The 18258-nt window shown below is 39.9% G+C and overlaps 1 protein-coding gene across 1 annotated transcript; it reads left to right on the forward strand.

Annotated features, from left to right (window-relative positions):
- Positions 1–1422: 1422 nt before the first annotated feature.
- LOC111884832 (uncharacterized) lies at positions 1423–2181 on the forward strand. Its single transcript, XM_023881134.1, has one exon. The coding sequence runs from the start codon at positions 1423–1425 to the stop codon at positions 2179–2181; it is 759 nt and encodes a 252-aa protein (XP_023736902.1).
- The last annotated feature ends 16077 nt before the right edge of the window (positions 2182–18258 follow it).

An 18258-nucleotide genomic window follows, 5' to 3' on the forward strand; every position in this document is an offset into this window, starting at 1 on the left:
GAGAGAGAGAGAGAGACTGTATGGCCCCCTTCTAAATTATTAAAATAATATAAAATGTAAAATAAAATTAACATGTTGTAATAGTCATTTTAATTTTTGGATGAACATTTCCACATAGAGCTACACATTGGCGATCCTAGAGAAGTCTTGGGTCGGTCCGGTCTTTTTGAAGTCGGTATCGGAATGGTCTGGTATTTTTTCGGACCGGTCTTTTTCGGTCTCATCTCATTCGGTCTTTTTCGGTCTCATCTCTCAGTTTTTCCGTGCACCTTTTTGGTTTGATTTAAGGTTTTTTTTTTGTTCAGTTACCATATTTTTCGATTCTTTTGTTTTGGTTTCGAGGTTTAACATTGATAAATATGAGATTATCATCAAAATGATAAATTAAGATTTATTAAAAATGATAATTTAAATTTAATAAAAGAAAAAAATGAAATAAATTAGATAGTTTGTGATTAAAAATTGTATAATTAACACAAAAAGTATATATATTTATAAGTTCGGTTACCGGTCTTTTTTTAGAATCGGTTTCGGAACGGTCTGGTTTTTTTCGCATCGGTCCGGGACGGTTTCGGGCCGGACTTTTTCGGTTCGTTCTTTTTAGGTCCGGTCTTTTTTCGGTCCGGTATCATTTTAGACCAATTCAGTCTCTGTCTTTTTTTGGTTCCGGTCCGAGACCAGTCTTTTTGTGCATGTTTATTTCCACATAGAAATATGATAAAAGGGACCATCAAATTCAAAAAAATCGAAGTTAACGAAAGAAAAATACATAACACAAGGACATTTTTGCAGTTTTATCAATCATAAAGAATAATGTAACGTCTATTTTATTTCAACTTGTCGATTTTCCATTTGTGTAGCCGCATTATAGCATATTAACTTTATTTCATTTTTTTAATATTATAAAATTTCTAGAAATATGTAAATAAAGGGAGATTAAGTCAAATAAATATCATTTTCACATGTAAGTTCCAGCTAGTGGAATAGAACCATCCATTAATATTCATTTTATTCCTATTTATAATACAAAAATATAACTCAAATATACAAATAACGATTATTGTTTTTCCATTTACATTTATGGAATATATCAATTAACTAGAAAAAGTAAGTCTCAAATATAAATTCTTTACTTCCATTATAATTAATCAATTTCGTAACATTATTATAGATATTAAAAACCTACCGATTCTTATAAGCTGCCAAGCTTAATATTTAATTTAAAATAATTATTAGCCAAGTAACGACATACACGATTCTCGTTTTCTAGAAGAGAAAAAGAAAAAAGTGAAAAATTAGTACTCACACGCGTTGGAGCCAAGTAAAGCCATCTCCATAAATACGCTCTGCTACCAAAGTCTCCATCTCATTCATCGACTTGTTCACACAAAAACACCAAAAAGATTACTGGAATTCAGCGAAATGGAACAACAGGGGGAAATCGAAGGTTCTGGATCCAGTCCTAGCTTCAGTTTTTACGCTGCTGATACTTCAACATCCATGGCTATCGCCAAAGTCATCCATGAAGAACAGGCCGGTCGGTTTCATGAATTTGGGGCTTCCAATGAAGACGATTTTAGATTCTCGTTGGATTTAAGTGAAGAAGAAGTTTCAGCAGAACAGATCGATTCGCGAGGGTGGACAGTTTTTCCACTTTTCAATCGCGATCTTCTAGTGAACAATGAAGCTAAATCAAAGGATAATGAAATTCATGCTTCTGATTCTATCACCAGTTCATTACGGAAGCTGTTCATTGATGAACCAGAAGAATCTTCATCGTGTTCATCATCGGAAGCCGACGAATTGGAAGCTCTACCTTCTGGAACTTACTGCGTGTGGAGACCTAAGACGGATGGTGAATCATCATCTGTTATGACTAAAATTAAGAAGAGTAGTTCTACGGGGTCTCTATTGAAGAAGTGGAAGCTCCGGTATATGCTCCGGCGAAGCAGCAGTGAAGGGAAGGATCCTGTGATGTTGTTAACTCCAAAGCAAAAAATGAATTCCGGTGAGATTTCCAAAGTCGTCGGCAGGTTGAAGGCTCAAACTCCTGTTCATGAGCTATTTTACGTGCGAAAAAGAGCAGAAAATGAAGTCGGAAAGAGGAAGTCGTTTCTACCTTATAGACAAGTAGGGTTGTTTACAAATGTCAATGGAATGGGAAAGATGCTTCCGTTCTAGAATAACAAAAAAAAAAAAAAAAAAAAAAAACAATTTTGTTTAATTCTTTCATGCTATGCAAAAATTGAATTCAATGATCCTCTGTAAATATGTTTCAATGAGAATAACCAAAGGCATGTTGTGAATAGTATCGGGAATTGACTTACATGTATCATTCATTTCACAAAGAAGTTGTAGATTGAAGAATACAATGATAGATGTTATGTTTACTGTTTAAAAAAACAAACGTAAAAATTGTCTTGCTAATAAAAAAAAGGTAGGAATTGAGAAATAAATTAATTCCCTTTCCATCAAATTCATTCTCTATTTTTAAAAGAGAAAAGAGAAGAAAAGATAGAACGACGTGATCGAGAATCAAAAGAAAAAAAAGCAGAGAAATCAAATTGCCCCCCATTCGAACCTCATTACCCCCAATCAATCAAGATTTTTCAAAATTGGCTACCGGATTTTCATGCAATCGGCCCACGTAAGTGATCAAAACCAATTTTTTTGCCCTACATATGTCGATACATAATCAAAGTCGGCAGTATAGGACCGAAGTCACGACTGTATACGATCGAAGTCATGATTTTTTCTCCATTCACGCATTCTTCTTGGGCGATTTTTGTTCTATCCTCTTCCAATTCAAGGTGTGATTGTTAATCTTGATGTCAATTCTTCCAATTAAAGAATTCATTGAATTGTGTTAAAAATATTGCCAAGATCAATTCTGTAAACATGTTTGAATCATGTTTTTGATGTTAAAATCTGGTAACATTGTTAACAGTACAATGAAAATTGCTTTTCTATTGCAGATTTTTTTTTTTTGAACTTTTACCCAACTTTGAACCATCATAAAAACATCATACAAGCTTGGAATGATGTGATTTTTTTTTTTCAAACTGTACTCCTCTTTATTGTCTATGTTTTAGAGTTAAAAATAAGCTTAATTTGTTAAGTTTTGGTTGAGTTATACAGCCACAAACAGGAGCTGTTATGATTGTTTTATGATATTTCTGCACTTTTTATAAATTTTGTCAAACTTTGAACCATTATAAAATCTTCATACAAGCTCGGAATGATACAGTTTTTTTTTTTTTTTCAAACTGTACTCCTCTGTATTGTCTACGTTTTAGAATTAAAAAACAGCTTAATTGATTAAGATTTGGTTGAGTTATACAGCCACAAACAGGAGCTGTTATGATTGTTTTATGATATTTCTGCACTTTTTATAAATTTTGTCCAACTTTGAACCATCATAAAAGCTTCATACAAGCTCGGAATGATGTGATTTGTTTTTTCAAACTGTACTCCTCTGTATTGTCTACGTTTTAGAATTAAAAAACAGCTTAATTGATTAAGTTTTGGTTGAGTTATACAGCCACAAACATGAGCTGTTATGATTGTTTTATGATATTTCAGCACTTTTTATAAATTTTTTCCAACTTTGAACCATCATAAAAGCTTCATACAAGCTCGGAATGATGTGATTTTTATTTTCAAACTGTACTCCTCTGTATTGTCTAAGTTTTAAAATTAAAAAACAGCTTAATTGATTAAGTTTTGGTTGAGTTATACAGCCACAAACATGAGATGTTATGATTGTTTTATGATATTTCAGCACTTTTTATAAATTTTGTCCAACTTTGAACCATCATAAAAGTTTCATACAAGCTCAGAATGTTGCAATTTTTTTTTCAAAGTGTACTCCTCTGTATTGTCTACGTTTTAGAATCAAAAAACAGTTTAATTGGTGAAGTTTTGGTTGAGTTATACAGCCACAAACAGAAGTTGTTATGATTGTATTATGATATTTGAAACATCTATTATGTAATTTTTTTTTGTAAACATGGCAGGACGAAACAAACACACATGAACTACTGAAGAGGATGCAAAATTAATTGAGGCGTTGATGGAGTTACATGTATCCAGAAAGTATGGTGGTGCTGACAACGAATTCAAACCCGGTTATTTGAAGGCAGTGCAACAATTAATAGATGTAAGTCTTCCTAACTCGGGTTTGAAAGCAGAGCCTTATATTAAATCGAGGATGAAGACATGGAAAAACCATTTCAACATCGTGCACGATATGGTATATGGAACAAACACAAGTGGATTCGGATGGGATACAGATAAATGTTGTGTTACTGCTGATGCTGAAGTTTGGGATGAGTACATAAAGGTACTATATGATTATGTTTGTAGTATTTTTAGAATCATTTAAACATATTGTAAATTAATAGTAACCATTTAATTTTGTGCCATTCTTGTAGAGTCATAAAGGTGCTGCATGTTTTCGTGATAAACCATTTCCCCAATTTGATAACCTATGTAAAATCTTCGGGAAGGATAGAGCTACTGGTCATTCATGGAGCTACTGATCTTGGTGAAGATGTGACTGAAGAGACACAAAGAAACTCTCCTGTTGACGTGGAAGGGTTGGAAGAGATTGTTGAAGAGACGCAACAAACTGCTCATGTCAATAGTAAACGCAAAAGGCCTCCAACGGATGACACGGAAAGCTCTTATAAGGAAGCAGCGAAAGAAAATGAAAGAGACTTTCAAGGAGGTTGGTGAAAAACTTAATGAAACAATATACAATATAGGAAGGAAAGAAAATAAAGAAGCATGTGATATGATAGATAAAGTTATCGAAGATATACAACGCATGCCAAATATCAATGTCAAACAGCGAATTAAGACGATTGACATGTTTAGCAAAGATCAATTTCGTGTTCGGGCGTTTTTTAAGATGACAGAAGAAGAAAAGATTTGTTATATGGAAATGATTGGGGATGGCTCAATATCTTGATTAGGTTATTTTTAGTTATGTTTTTATTTTTTTATTTTTTAGGAATTTTGAAGTTGATTCTTTGCACATTTAGTATTAGACATAGTTATGTTTTTTTTTATTTGTTAGGAATATTGAATTATACTTTTTGCATATATCCTACATTGGACATAGCTTTTGAATAGTATGATTTTTCATATTTCTGTAAAATCTATTTGTAAGTTATTCTTTTACATTAGAAATATGTTTTCCAACACAAGATGTATAAAAAATAATATTAATTGATTAGAAAATAAATTATTTAGTAATAATTAATATTAAAATAAAAAAATAAAAACATAAAAGGTACATATTTTGACTAATTAAGATGTACATCATAATGCATTTTTATTAAAAAATCTTGTTTGAAAATAAATAAACAAGGTAAAAAAAACTAATTTCCATTTCATTGATTAATACAACCAAACAATAGAAATGATTCTCAAAAACATTTCTCTAGTGGATTCTCAGTTCTACCAAACAGGGGAGTCAATTCTCTTTTTACAGCTTAATTCTCTTTCTCTGCATTTCCATTCTCTGTATCAATTCCATTTCTCTGTACCAAATGCACCCTAAGGATTTAGCTTTTAATTTATAAAAATTATATTGTCCTCGTGTTTTAAAAAAGCATTTGTTTATTGATTTGTTTGGTCTATACTACAATTAGATTGTTTTTAAATTTTTTATTAACTTTTTTACTTTTTTATTGATTACAACTTATATTAATATTAAATTACAATGTCCCGATCAAATCCATGCAACCCTACCCTTTCCTATCATTTCTTCCATTCACAATCATTTTCCACCACCACAATATTTTTTTCTGGATTTGAAACCTGCAACTAAGACTCTCCATCACTATCTAGTTCAATAATAACATAACAAGATAAGCACAGTTTAAATATTCATTCAAAATAGAAAATTTTGTCATGTAGTCGAGGTATTACACACCTTTATTGACATAAAATGTTGCCAGTAAAGGAATACCGTATCAACTGATATATATATATATATATATATATATATATATATATATATATATATATATATATATATATATATATATATATATATATATATATATATATATATATATATATATATATATATATATATATATATATAAGTGAAAATGGCATATTTTATCTATGAAGTTTCTAGGGTTTATGCCTTTAGTCATTAAATATTTTTAATGGTTTTATGTGGGAACGAATTGTGTTGCAACCTAGCAATTTAGTCCCTTTAACTTATTATACCCGGTAACCACGCCACATCGTCCCAATTTGACACATCTTGATGACATGGCGACATTGTATTTAAGTCTTTGACCCAAACGACGTCGTTTTGGAATGTGAAACGTATAAGCCAAGTTCACACTGTTCACCCGCCTCTGTATAAAATGTGAAGCTTGTGCCCTAAAATGGCACAATTCATAACCTGGTTACCCCGACTGCACCCTAAACTTCGATACCAAACGCATAAATGATGCCTTCACGATCATCTCAAGATCACAGTTGGTCACCCAACTACAATTGGCACTTGGATGAAAATATCTCGAATGGAGTCACAAATGAAGACCTGACAATCAATTTGCTACAGACATAGTTGGAGGTGTCGCTTGTAAGGGAAGAGATTACAAACGACCTTCGTGATCGACGATGCAGCCACACTAGAGAGATGGACGCCCTAAATCATGAAGTCGATGATGTTAGGGCAGGTCAACTCGATCTATCTAAAATGGTTGCTGATTTGAAGAATCATTTCTCTTCAATGCAAGCTTCGTATGTCAACATTGTTCTTGTAACACCCAAAGTTTTGAAGGCCAAGAAAGGAAAGAAGACCCTAAGTTTAGGGGTCGACTCGGCGAGTCCAAGGAGGGACTCGGCGAGTCCGAGCGGGATCCGAGTTGAGGAGTAAGTGACCAACTCGGTGAGTCGGCCAAGTGGACTCGGCGAGTCTGGTCTGTGCGTGGAAAATCCTAAATTCGGGACTTGGAGCCTATATAAACGTCTTAATCTTCTTCTTAGGGCTCCTTACTGTCTCTTAAGCCCTGGATATCAAACCCTAGCCGCCATATCCTTTATTTGAACCATTTATTGCCTTCAAGAGTGCATTTAGCTTGGAGGAAGAAGAAGAATCTTGAGAGTGCAAGAAGGGGGCTGTAGATCCGGGATTGGGAAGACATTTCTGAGCTTTTGGAGGTATAAACTAGTTCCTGGACCCTTTTTGCATCTAGATTTATGTGTGGTTGCTGGGGCTCTTTAGCCATAATGATATTATGTTGAGTTAGGAGCCGGATCTGGAGTTGCTACTTCAGATCCAAGTGTGTTATGAGCTGGGGAAGCGTAAAGTATCAGCCCTTGAGTCAATTTTGAAGCTCCTTGGCCTTAAACCCTAGTTTATGGTGCTTTTTGCCTAGATCTCCCTCTATACATGTAAAGTTTGCAACTTTACGTGGAGGATAGGCTTGGGAAGGGTATATATACAGTTTGGAGTCCATGCATGACTCGAAAGTCCTCTACATGTATTTAGATCTGAATGGACTCGGCGAGTCCTTCGAGTGGACTCGGCGAGTAGCTTGAAGATGAGGAGGAACTCGACGAGTGGGATGAACAGCTCGTCGAGTCGGATGAAGATAGGCATGAACTCGGCGAGTTGGATGAACAACTCGGCGAGTTGGATGAAGATTGCCGTGTGCTCGGCGAGTCTGTTCTTAGACTCGGCGAGTCAGGTCGCGTAGTCCCAAACCCTTCGAGTTAAGACTCGAGTTAGCGAGTCGAGCAAGGACTCAGTGAGTTGGTCAGGACAGGATTCGGGAATTTGTAGACTCGGCGAGTCAGGGGCTGACTCGGCGAGTCAAGTCGCGATTGTAAGGACTTTGAGCATAAGAACTCGGCGAGTCAGTAAGTGGACTCGGCGAGTAGGGTTGACCTGGAAGGTTGACTTTGACTAGGACTTTGACTTTGACAAGAGTTGACTTAGTTGACCTTTGAAGATCAGTTAGACTAAGTGTTATGTTGATATTGGTAGCTCGGGGAACTAGTGGAGCAGCAGTCCGGAGTCAGTGGTCAGGTAGCGGTCAAAGGAATTAGCAGCAGCAGTTCAGCAGTATCAGGTGAGTTTCCCTTTGTATGAATGGGTCTACGGCCACAATGCCGGCCCATGTAGTTATGAGTAGAAGACCCAGGGGTTAGCCCTAGGCCCAGTATGCTAGTATGATATTCGGGACGAGGTCCAATGATAAAGGGCGGGTGCCCAAGGAATGGTTTATGTGATAGTTTATACTTGTTGTCTGTGTGATACTTGTATGTGCTTGGTAGGGAGGTGAGTGTGGGCGAGGTCCTGTATCTCACCAATAGCAGAGTGTGGATGGTGTTCCACATCTCAGTAGCAGCAGAGCAGGGGAGAGGCCCAAGTCAGGAAAGGAGTGAGTGTGGGCTGGGCCCATATCTCACTACCAGTAGGAGCATGGACGGGGTTCCGTGACTCATCAGTAGCAGGTCAGGGGCGGGGCCTAGAGATAGGCGAGGTCTTAGGACAAGATCCGTTAGTATGTGTTTAGCTTATGTGAGATGTTTATGTGCTATTATATGTTAGTGGGCGAGGCCCTGTGATAGGCGAGGCCTACGTGAAACAGATCTGTATCCGAGCGGGGCTCGAAGTCAGGCGGGGCCTGGAGCGGCGGGGCCGTTGTAGCGGGCGAGGCCCGAGGTAGGGGGCGAGGCCCAGGATAGCGGGTGCGGCCTAGTATGTGGTAGGGTGGGGAACTCACTAAGCTTCGTGCTTACGGTTTTCAGTTTTGGTTTCAGGTACTTCCGGTAGCGGATGATGGAGCTCGGGATGATCGCATGGCACACACCATAGCTTAGACAGCCTGGGAATGTTTACTCTGATATCGAATATGTATTTTGGAAACTAATACTTTGTTTATGTTTGAAAACGATGAATTTTCTTAACGTAATGTTTTATTAAATGAAATTTTTAGTCTTGAATTTTAGGACGTTACAAGTTGGTATCAGAGCCTTGGTTTGAGGGATTCGGACATGCTCTCGAGCGTGTCTGAACTCAAACTGAGGGATTGGTATAAAAGTTTTCTAAATGAAAAGACACTTTTGTAAAAAGAGAGTTTTGGGAAAGAAAACAGTTTTAGAAAGGCAAAAATAATTCAGAAAGAAAAGAACTTTGAAAAGAGAAAAAGGGTGTGGTGCATGCAATCAACCGAGATCAAGTAAGTACCCCAAAATACCCATACAAGTTTATGTTATGATTATCAGTTGATAGAACAGTATGCTATATTAGGACTAAGGATCTAGGAATGATGCCTTATGTGCCTATTATATGTGTTTGAGCTGCATGATAGTGCTGATTAGACAGTAGTAGGATAGCCTGTTTAGGTTATGCCTGAGTTTATGAGTTTGTGTTGCATGCTAGTTCAGATTCTTGCTATGTGGATATGATTGCTTGAGTATGTTATGGTTAGATTTTACCTTGTCCGAATGCTGCTTGCTTTGTGCATTGTGGGATTTTGAGTGATGGGAGTTAGCCATTAAGTGGATACGCCACGTCACATGTGATCAGGGTTGAATAATCTTAGAGTGCTGAATTTGGCCCTATTGCGCAGCTCTCGTTTGAGTCCAACCGTTGTAGGGACGAGTCCTTTACTTGAAGGATTATCTGAGCCTCGTCACATGTGATGATATCCAGGTGATGGCTAATTGGCATCACAAGGAGACCTTCAGCAGCTAAGGACTGGTTGAGTTGAGTCAGAGGTTTCCCTAGGGTAAGCCTAGGATGAGATAGTGCTGGGAGCAGTAGTAGTGGATAAGGGACTTGGTGGAGTCAAAGCAATTCCTGAGGAGAGTACGGATAGATGTGGAAGGTAGTATGGGCCCGTACTACTGAAAGCAGAGGATCCGTACTTGATTCGGGAAGGGCCAAGACAAGACCGGGGACCTAGTAGGGGTGTGTTTGGTCTCGCAGCAGTGATGAGCTTTCTGATAGTGGCTGTGTTATATGTTTCAGCATGGTGACGTTGCGAGAGAGACCAGCGGGCGGATCAGGCGCCGGAGAGGGATCAGGCTCAGGTTCAGGGGCCGAGAAGCTCGAGGAGCAGATGAGAGAGTTGATATCAGCTGAGGTTACGCGCAGTATCCTAGCTCAGACACCTGTGATCTTTGGCACAGTCAAGGAGGGTATACTAGAGATCTTGGATGAGAGGCTGGAAGCCTTCCGTACCGAGATGATGGCGTTGTTGGGAGCGCGTACCTTGACATTTCGAGAGTTCAGGGCTTGCGGGGCACCAGATTATCATGGGGCTAGGGACCCCATTGCTAGCAGCAGATGGTTGGATGATGTTGCCAACGCTTTTCGTACGAGCAAGTGTCCCGAGGGGGACAAGGTTAGGCTCGCCTCCTGTCTTCTGAAGGACAGAGCGAGGGATTGGTGGGAGGAGATTGGTCATGCTTTGGGGGATGATGTCGCGTTGGACGCGATGACTTGGAGCAATTTCTCGGCCAGGTTCAGGGCGGAGTTTTCGCCGATTATTGAGGTGCAGCAGCTGGCACGAGAGTTTCAGGATTTGACGCAGACTACTGAGACTGTGGCGGAGATCACCGCCAAGTTCAGGGAGAGGGCTCTTCTTGTACCGCAGTATGTCGCGGATGAAGAGATGAAGAAGGCTCGGTACCATGAGATGTTGAGGAATGACATCAAGGAGTTTGTGAGCAGATCCAGCTGTAAGACACTGGAAGATATGATTTCTCGGGCTAGAGAAAGGGAAATTGATTTGGAGAAAATCTGGAAGAGGAAGCCGGATGAGGTTCAGGTAGCTGCGGGTTCGGGCAAAAGGTCCAAAGGATCGGATTCGAGATCGAGGGATCATCAGGACCGCAGTCGGTGCGGAAAGTGTGGCAGGGCGCACGGGGGCGCATGCAGGAGTGGTAGCGGTAGTGAGTCTGGCTATTTCGAGTGCGGTCGGACAGGTCATTTCAGCAGGGATTGTACTGTTACCGCCGCGCAGGGATCAGACTTGATATGTTTTCACTGCAACCAGCGGGGCCACAAGAAGGCCCAGTGTCCTAGTTTGTTTTCAGCAAGACGGGTGGTGGCACCTGCCCCTGCAAATTTGAGGATCACGGATGGCCGTCAGGGCCGGGTAGAGGCACCTGCGGCAGGGAGCAGGGCTTTTCAGATGACGACCTTGGAGACGCGAGCAACGCCGGACGCTGCAGGTATGCAATTTTCCCATTTTCAGTTCTTTTATTTGTGCATGATTTTATTGTTAGGTTTCTGCATCATTATCGGTAAAAGTATTTTATTTTGAGTGGTTGATTGTGATCGAGTTATATGCCATCTGCATACCTTGGATATTTGTATGGTAGTTAGGGGATGCGCTCTAATGAAGAAGGTTTCGAAGGATGCAGTAACTGTAGCATGCTTGGGAGAGATTTGGTACGTCTCGCTAAGTTCGGAGTGGTACAACGATTGTGATAGATTGGCTAAATCCCTAGCTATGGCGGGCTTGGGTTCCTCAGTAGATGGGTTATGGAATGGTAGAAAAGATCGGGATCTCTTTTGAGTATTGAGAAGCAAGGGGTAAGCAGGATCGAAGTGGGGGAGAATCCTGCGGGTGTGCCCAGAGAGGAGCACGCAGACCCAGAATGAGTACGTGACCTCCGAGAAGGAAGAGAAGTAGTTCAGCGTTTCATGGATTGAGGATTTCAGGGTTGGGAGTTTGAGAAACTCCCCATCAGCTAGTACGTGTGATGGTAATGGTTAGTTATGGTTGAGAATTCAGGTTGTGGATCGCCCGTAGGACTCGAGGGAGTCGGAATGAGGATCTTGAGAGCTAATGGCACATGGGTGCCTTCGCTCTAGCAGTCAGCAATGGATGGTGATGTAAGACTACGGGTAAGCCGTAGCATTCCTTAGTAGTTTTGTTAGCGGAGTTGGGGTGAGGCCCTTATCTCCCAGTGATCAGATAGGGATCAGGAATGGGTAGTGGACGAGAATGATATGGAGTTTGCCTGTATAGCCCTAGAGGGCCGAGACCTTGGGAGAGGCGGCTCCAGGATATAGTTGGGTGAGACCCGTGGGTGAGGCCCGTATGAGATTAGCAGTATAGATGAGACCTGGGAGCAGGGTTGCTCAGTAGTATGGTTGGGTGAGACCCATGGGCGAGGCCCGAGCGAGAGTGATTAGACTAGTGGGAGTAGAAGGATAGATGCGGGTGGGACGCATGGGCGAGGCCCATGAGTTTTAGCAGCACAGGTGGGACCTGGTAGGGACCTTAGTGTTAAGTTAGGGGATCGAGAATCCCAGGTTTGTAGTGCTTGAATGGCAGAGTAGATTGAGCAGTTATAGGTGGTCGAAGTTCTTTGGAAGTCGTTGGGAGCGACTAGTGGTGGTGTTGGGACTAGCTACCGGTAGGAGCCGGTAATCCAGTCACTGATAGGTTGGTAGGGACCAGGGTGGTCTCAGTTTATCCGAAAGTCAGAAAAGGAACAACAGAATTGTCAGGCAGTGGCAATGCGAGCGTGCAACGCATAGTGGAATTCAGTTAGTTGATCGTGGGGTGCTCTGCACCAAACCATAGTAGAAAGAAATGCCCAGTGGATACTGGCGATAATGACCCGTACTGGTAAGCGGGGGTGATGGAGTTGGTGAAGGATAGGGCCTTCACAGTGATAGAAGGAATAGTTGGTTATGGAGCATTGCCTTGGGGAGGCAAGGAAATCGCACAAGGAAGGAAGTGGAGAACCCCTATGGGTTCAGTGCAGTACTCGGTGAGTACCAGAAGGATTGTCGGTTGAGTAAGTTCTGTTTCTAAGTTGTTAAGGGTCAGGTTTGACCCGAGGGTTAACCGCGAGGTTTATGTTAGTCAGAATGACCAGGTGGAAGACCAGCGCAGGTAGGCGGCTGGTGTTGGGATAATTGGTGGGTATTGCAGGCGGATCGCAGGCGGTGGACCATGGCAAACTTCGAGGATTAAGTTTAATTTAAGTGGGGGAGAGTTGTAACACCCAAAGTTTTGAAGGCTAAGAAAGGAAAGAAGACCCTAAGTTTAGGGGTCGACTCGGCGAGTCCAAGGAGGGACTCGGCGAGTCCGAGCGAGATCCGAGTCGAGGAGTAAGTGACCGACTCAGCGAGTCGGCCAAGTGGACTCGGCGAGTCTGGTCTGTGCGTGGAAAACCCTAAATTCGGGATTTGGAGCCTATATAAACGTCTTAATCTTCTTCCTAGGGCTCCTTACTGCCTCTTAAGCCCTGGATATCAAACCCTAGCCGCCATATCCTCTATTTGAACCATTTATTTCCTTCAAGAGTGCATTTAGCTTGGAGGAAGAAGAAGAATCTTGAGAGTGCAAGAAGGGGGCTGTAGATCCGGGATTGGGAAGACATTTCTGAGCTTTTGGAGGTATAAACTAGTTCCTGGACCCTTTTTGCATCTAGATTTATGTGTGGTTGTTGGGGCTCTTTAGCCATAATGATATTATGTTGAGTTAGGAGCCAGATCTGGAGTTGCTACTTCAGATCCAAGTGTGTTATGAGCTGGGGAAGCATAAAGTATCATCCCTTGAGTCGATTTTGAAGCCCCTTGGCCTTAAACCCTAGTTTATGGTGCTTTTTGCCTAGATTTCCCTCTCTACACGTAAAGTTTGTAACTTTACGTGGGGGATAGGCTTGGGAAGGGTAGATCTACAGTTTGGAGTCCATGCATGACTCGAAAGTCCTCTGCATGTATGTAGATCTGAATGGACTCGGCGAGTCCTTCGAGTGGACTCGGCGAGTAGCTTGAAGATGAGGAGTAACTCGACAAGCGGGATGAACAGCTCGTCGAGTCGGATGAAGATAGGCATGAACTCGGCAAGTTGGATGAACAACTCGGCGAGTTGGATGAAGATTGCCGTGTGCTCGGCGAGTTTGTTCTTAGAATCGGCGAGTCAGGTCGCGTAGTCCCAAACCCTTCGAGTTAAGACTCGAGTCAGCGAGTCGAGCAAGCACTCAGTGAGTTGGTCAGGACAGGATTCGGGAATCTGTAGACTCGGCGAGTCAAGTCGCGATTGGAAGGACTTTGAGCATAAGAACTCGGTGAGTCAGTAAGTGGACTCGGCGAGTAGGGTTGACCTGGAAGGTTGAATTTGACCAGGACTTTGACTTTGACAAGAGTTGACTTAGTTGACCTTTGAAGGTCAGTTAGACTAAGTGTTATGCTGATATTGGTGGCTCGAGGAGCTAGTGGAGCAGCAGTCCGGAGTCAGTGGTCAGGTAGCGGTCAAAGGAATTAGCAACAGCAGTTCAGCAGTATCAGGTGAGTTTCCCTTTGTATGAATGGGTCTACGGCCACAACGCTGGCCCATGTAGTTATGAGTAGAGGACCCAGGGGTTAGCCCTAGGCCTAGTATGCTAGTATGATATTCGGGATGAGGTCCAATGATAAAGGACGGGTGCCCAAGGAATGGTTTATGTTAAAGTTTATACTTTTTGTCTGTGTGATACTTGTATGTGCTTGGTAGGGAGGTGACTGTGGGCGAGGTCCTGTATCTCACCAATAGCAGAGTGTGGATGGTGTTCCACATCTCAGTAGCAGCAGAGCAGGGGTGAGGCCCAAGTCAGGAAAGGAGTGAGTGTGGGCTGGGCCCGTATCTCACTACCAGTAGTAGCATGGACGGGGTTCTGTGACTCATCAGTAGCAGGTCAGGGGCGGGGCCCAGAGATAGGCGAGGCCTTAGGACAAGATCCGTTAGTATGTGTTTAGCTTATGTAAGATGTTTATGTGCTATTATATGTTAGTGGGCGAGGCCCTGTGATAGGCGAGGCCAACGTGAAACAGATCTGTATCCGAGCGGGGCTCGAAGCCAGGCGGGGCCTGGAGCGGTGGGGCCGTTGTAGCGGGCAAGGCCCGAGGTAGGGGGCGAGGCCCAGGATAGCGGGCGCGGCCCAGTATGTGCAGTATGTGGTTATGCATGGTATGTGGTAGGGTGGGGAACTCACTAAGCTTCGTTCTTACGGTTTTCAGTTTTGGTTTCAGGTACTTCCGGTAGCGGATGATGGAGCTCAGGATGATCGCATGGCACACACCATAGCTTAGACAGCCTGGGAATGTTTACTCTGATAACGAATATGTATTTTGGAAACTAATACTTTGTTTATGTTTGAAAACGATGAATTTGCTTAACGTAATGTTTTATTAAATGAAATTTTTAGTCTAGAATTTTGGGACGTTATAGTTCTGGGAAAAAAGAAGTCGAAGAAAGTGAAATGGGTCTTTAGGGGTTTTTGTCGTTGCTGTTGTGGGGGTTTTAACCTACAGGTTTTATATATGACAGAAGAACTTTAGGTTAAACATTTTAATCCGGGGTTTCTATTTTATTTTGATGTGCATCATGTTTATTTTCCTTATTAGTAACAAGTTTTCCTAGTTGTCTTTTGATTTATGGTTGTAGTATTTGGTGGTTTTGTGATCATGATGTTGTGATGATCAGTATTTTGATGGAAGTCATAGGTGATGGTTCTCGTATGTACTTAGGTAGTTGTGGAAATCCTATTATAACTTGTTCAATATATGTAAAGATGCAAAAACCCATGAATGAAATGTTGATTAAGTTAACTTCTTCCTGTTATAAATGGAGTACTCTTATAAATGTAAATGTGCATGTGTCATGAAGTAGTAGGCATTTTTTATGTTGAGTTTTTCTTAGGACCATATGAAACAGTCAAACGTTTAATACCATTAAAACATGAACCCCAATGTTTGTTTGCGGGGACAGGGGACAAAAGTAAAGAATCTAATACCCAGATTTGTCGTTGCCTATACCTAGAAATGGAAAACAATGAAAAGTGCTTTTTTGTTGTATTTGTGATTGCCCACTTTGAATAATTGTCTGGAAGAAATGAAGGGAAGAAATTTAGTACCCCTAATTAGTTAAGTCAAATAATAAAGTTATAACCAAAATACCCCTAGTGGGTTTAGTGACATAATAAATATTGACTGAAATACCCCTAGTACTTTAACTCACATAATATAAATTGCCTCTAATGCCCCTCATCGGTTTATTAAAATAAAAATAATGACAGAAATACCCCTAGTGCTTTAACTAATTAAAATGACAGAAATACCCCTAAACTAACATTCACATGCCCTCTTTTACCAATTAAAATGAGACTAATACACCTGGGGGGGATTGTATGTAATTTAACTTCTTTGATTGACTAAAATACCCCTACTTTAATAAGTACATGAAATACCATAAACGTATTTTATTAACTGATTGAAATGACTAAAATACCCTTACTTTAATAATAACATGAAATACCATACACATATTGTATTAACTGATACAAATGACTAAAATACACCTACTTTAATAATAACATGAAATAACATACACCTATTGTATTAACTGATACAAATGACTAAAATACCCCTACTTTAATAATAGCATGCAAATACCATACACATATTGTATTAACTGATTCAAATGACTAAAATACCTCCACTTTAGTAATAACATGAAATACCATACATGTATTCAATTAACTTACTCAAATTACTAAATTACCCCTAAACTAACATTGACATGCCCTCCTGAATAAATGTTAATGACTAAAATAATCGTACACACTAATATAAGAAAGACCATTCATATTATAATTACAAACACCCATCCAAATATCAAACGTTAAGATTATTATAACATACATCAACATAGCGAACATAATTTCCCTTGTTCAATCCACATAACAGGCACATAATTAGAAGTGTAATTAATCTAACTCCATTGGCGATCCAACACTACTACCTTCACCTTTAACTCTTTTAGCAAGCTTTAGTTTAAGAATTCTCTCTAACTTTTTCCTCTTGCTTGGTTGACCCATAGTATTCACTTGCCTAACAACTTCATTAACCCTGACAATTCCTCAGCTTCATTAACCCTTACCACTTGCTTAAATTTGTTTACCCTCATAACTTCATCAGTTTGTGGCTCAAATGCATCAACCATAACAACATCTTTTCCACACCCTTGCATATTCACTGATTCTTGTGTTTGCATATTTTTTTGTATCTTTGTGACATTAGTTTCAGGTGGTCTTTGCACTTGAGTGCAAGTGGTCTTGTTGTGTCCTTTCTCTTTGCATATACCACAAGAAACCTTTTTTCCTGCCTTTGAAACAGTGTGTTTTCCAGACATTTCAAAAGCATCCCTTATTCTTTTGACTTTTGGCCTGCATGACATTCTTCTTTTTAAAGGAGGCAATAGAGGTGTAAAGGTTGTTAAAGGCTACATGTGCATCCCATTCATGACACTAATAGAATTTTTGTAAGTATTATGGAAGAAGGCTACCAGGTACAAAGAGTCTACATATGGCCTGTCAGGTGTTACATTTAAAAACGATAATGTAGCTATTAAATGAACACAACCATACCATTTAGTTGCTATAACCTACAACTGCATTTCTTCTTTGTGACATCGACAATGTATGACTCATCCATATTCCTTGTTTCAAATTTCAAACTCCCACAAGACACAACCTGCCAATGCCTACATAAAGTAATGCAAATTTTATAGTTGACAGAGGTAAGTTATGTATGAAATAAAAGTGTGCATACCTTTTCTCATTTTGGAGAATATTCAATCTTGTTCTGGTGTTTGGACAAACAGATTAACGATTCCATCCTTGAACTGTGAGTTTCATAGTGATCATCCTTTGCATCACACACACACACACACACACACACACACATATATATATATATATATATATATATATATATATATATATATATATATATACGAATATCCTCCAACATGCTGATAATAGGTTTCTTCCAACCATCCAAAATGAAACTATTAAAGCTCTTTGAAAATCCATTCTCCACATATTCACATGAATGGTGAACTCTAAAAAAAGTTAGAGACCAATTCTTTTGATCTCTATCCATAAGATGCTTAACGGCTTTATGATTCAACTTTTCAATATCTTTCATGGCTTTGTTAAAATGTGCTTCAGTTGTTGCCTTGCTTGCTCTCCAAAACAAATTTTCAAACTTGGCTCCACTAAACCTCTTTCTAAAATTATCATATATATATATATATATATATATATATATATATATATATATATATATATATATATATATATATATATATATATGCCTAGCACATTGCCTATGTTCTGCTGCTGGGAATACTTCCTCGACTGCATCAACCAAACCCTGCATATGTAGCAGTAATAGGAGAAGTTAGAAATGTAAATATTTATTATATT

Source organism: Lactuca sativa, chromosome 3 (assembly GCF_002870075.4).
Source record: "Lactuca sativa cultivar Salinas chromosome 3, Lsat_Salinas_v11, whole genome shotgun sequence".
NCBI lineage: Eukaryota > Viridiplantae > Streptophyta > Magnoliopsida > Asterales > Asteraceae > Lactuca > Lactuca sativa.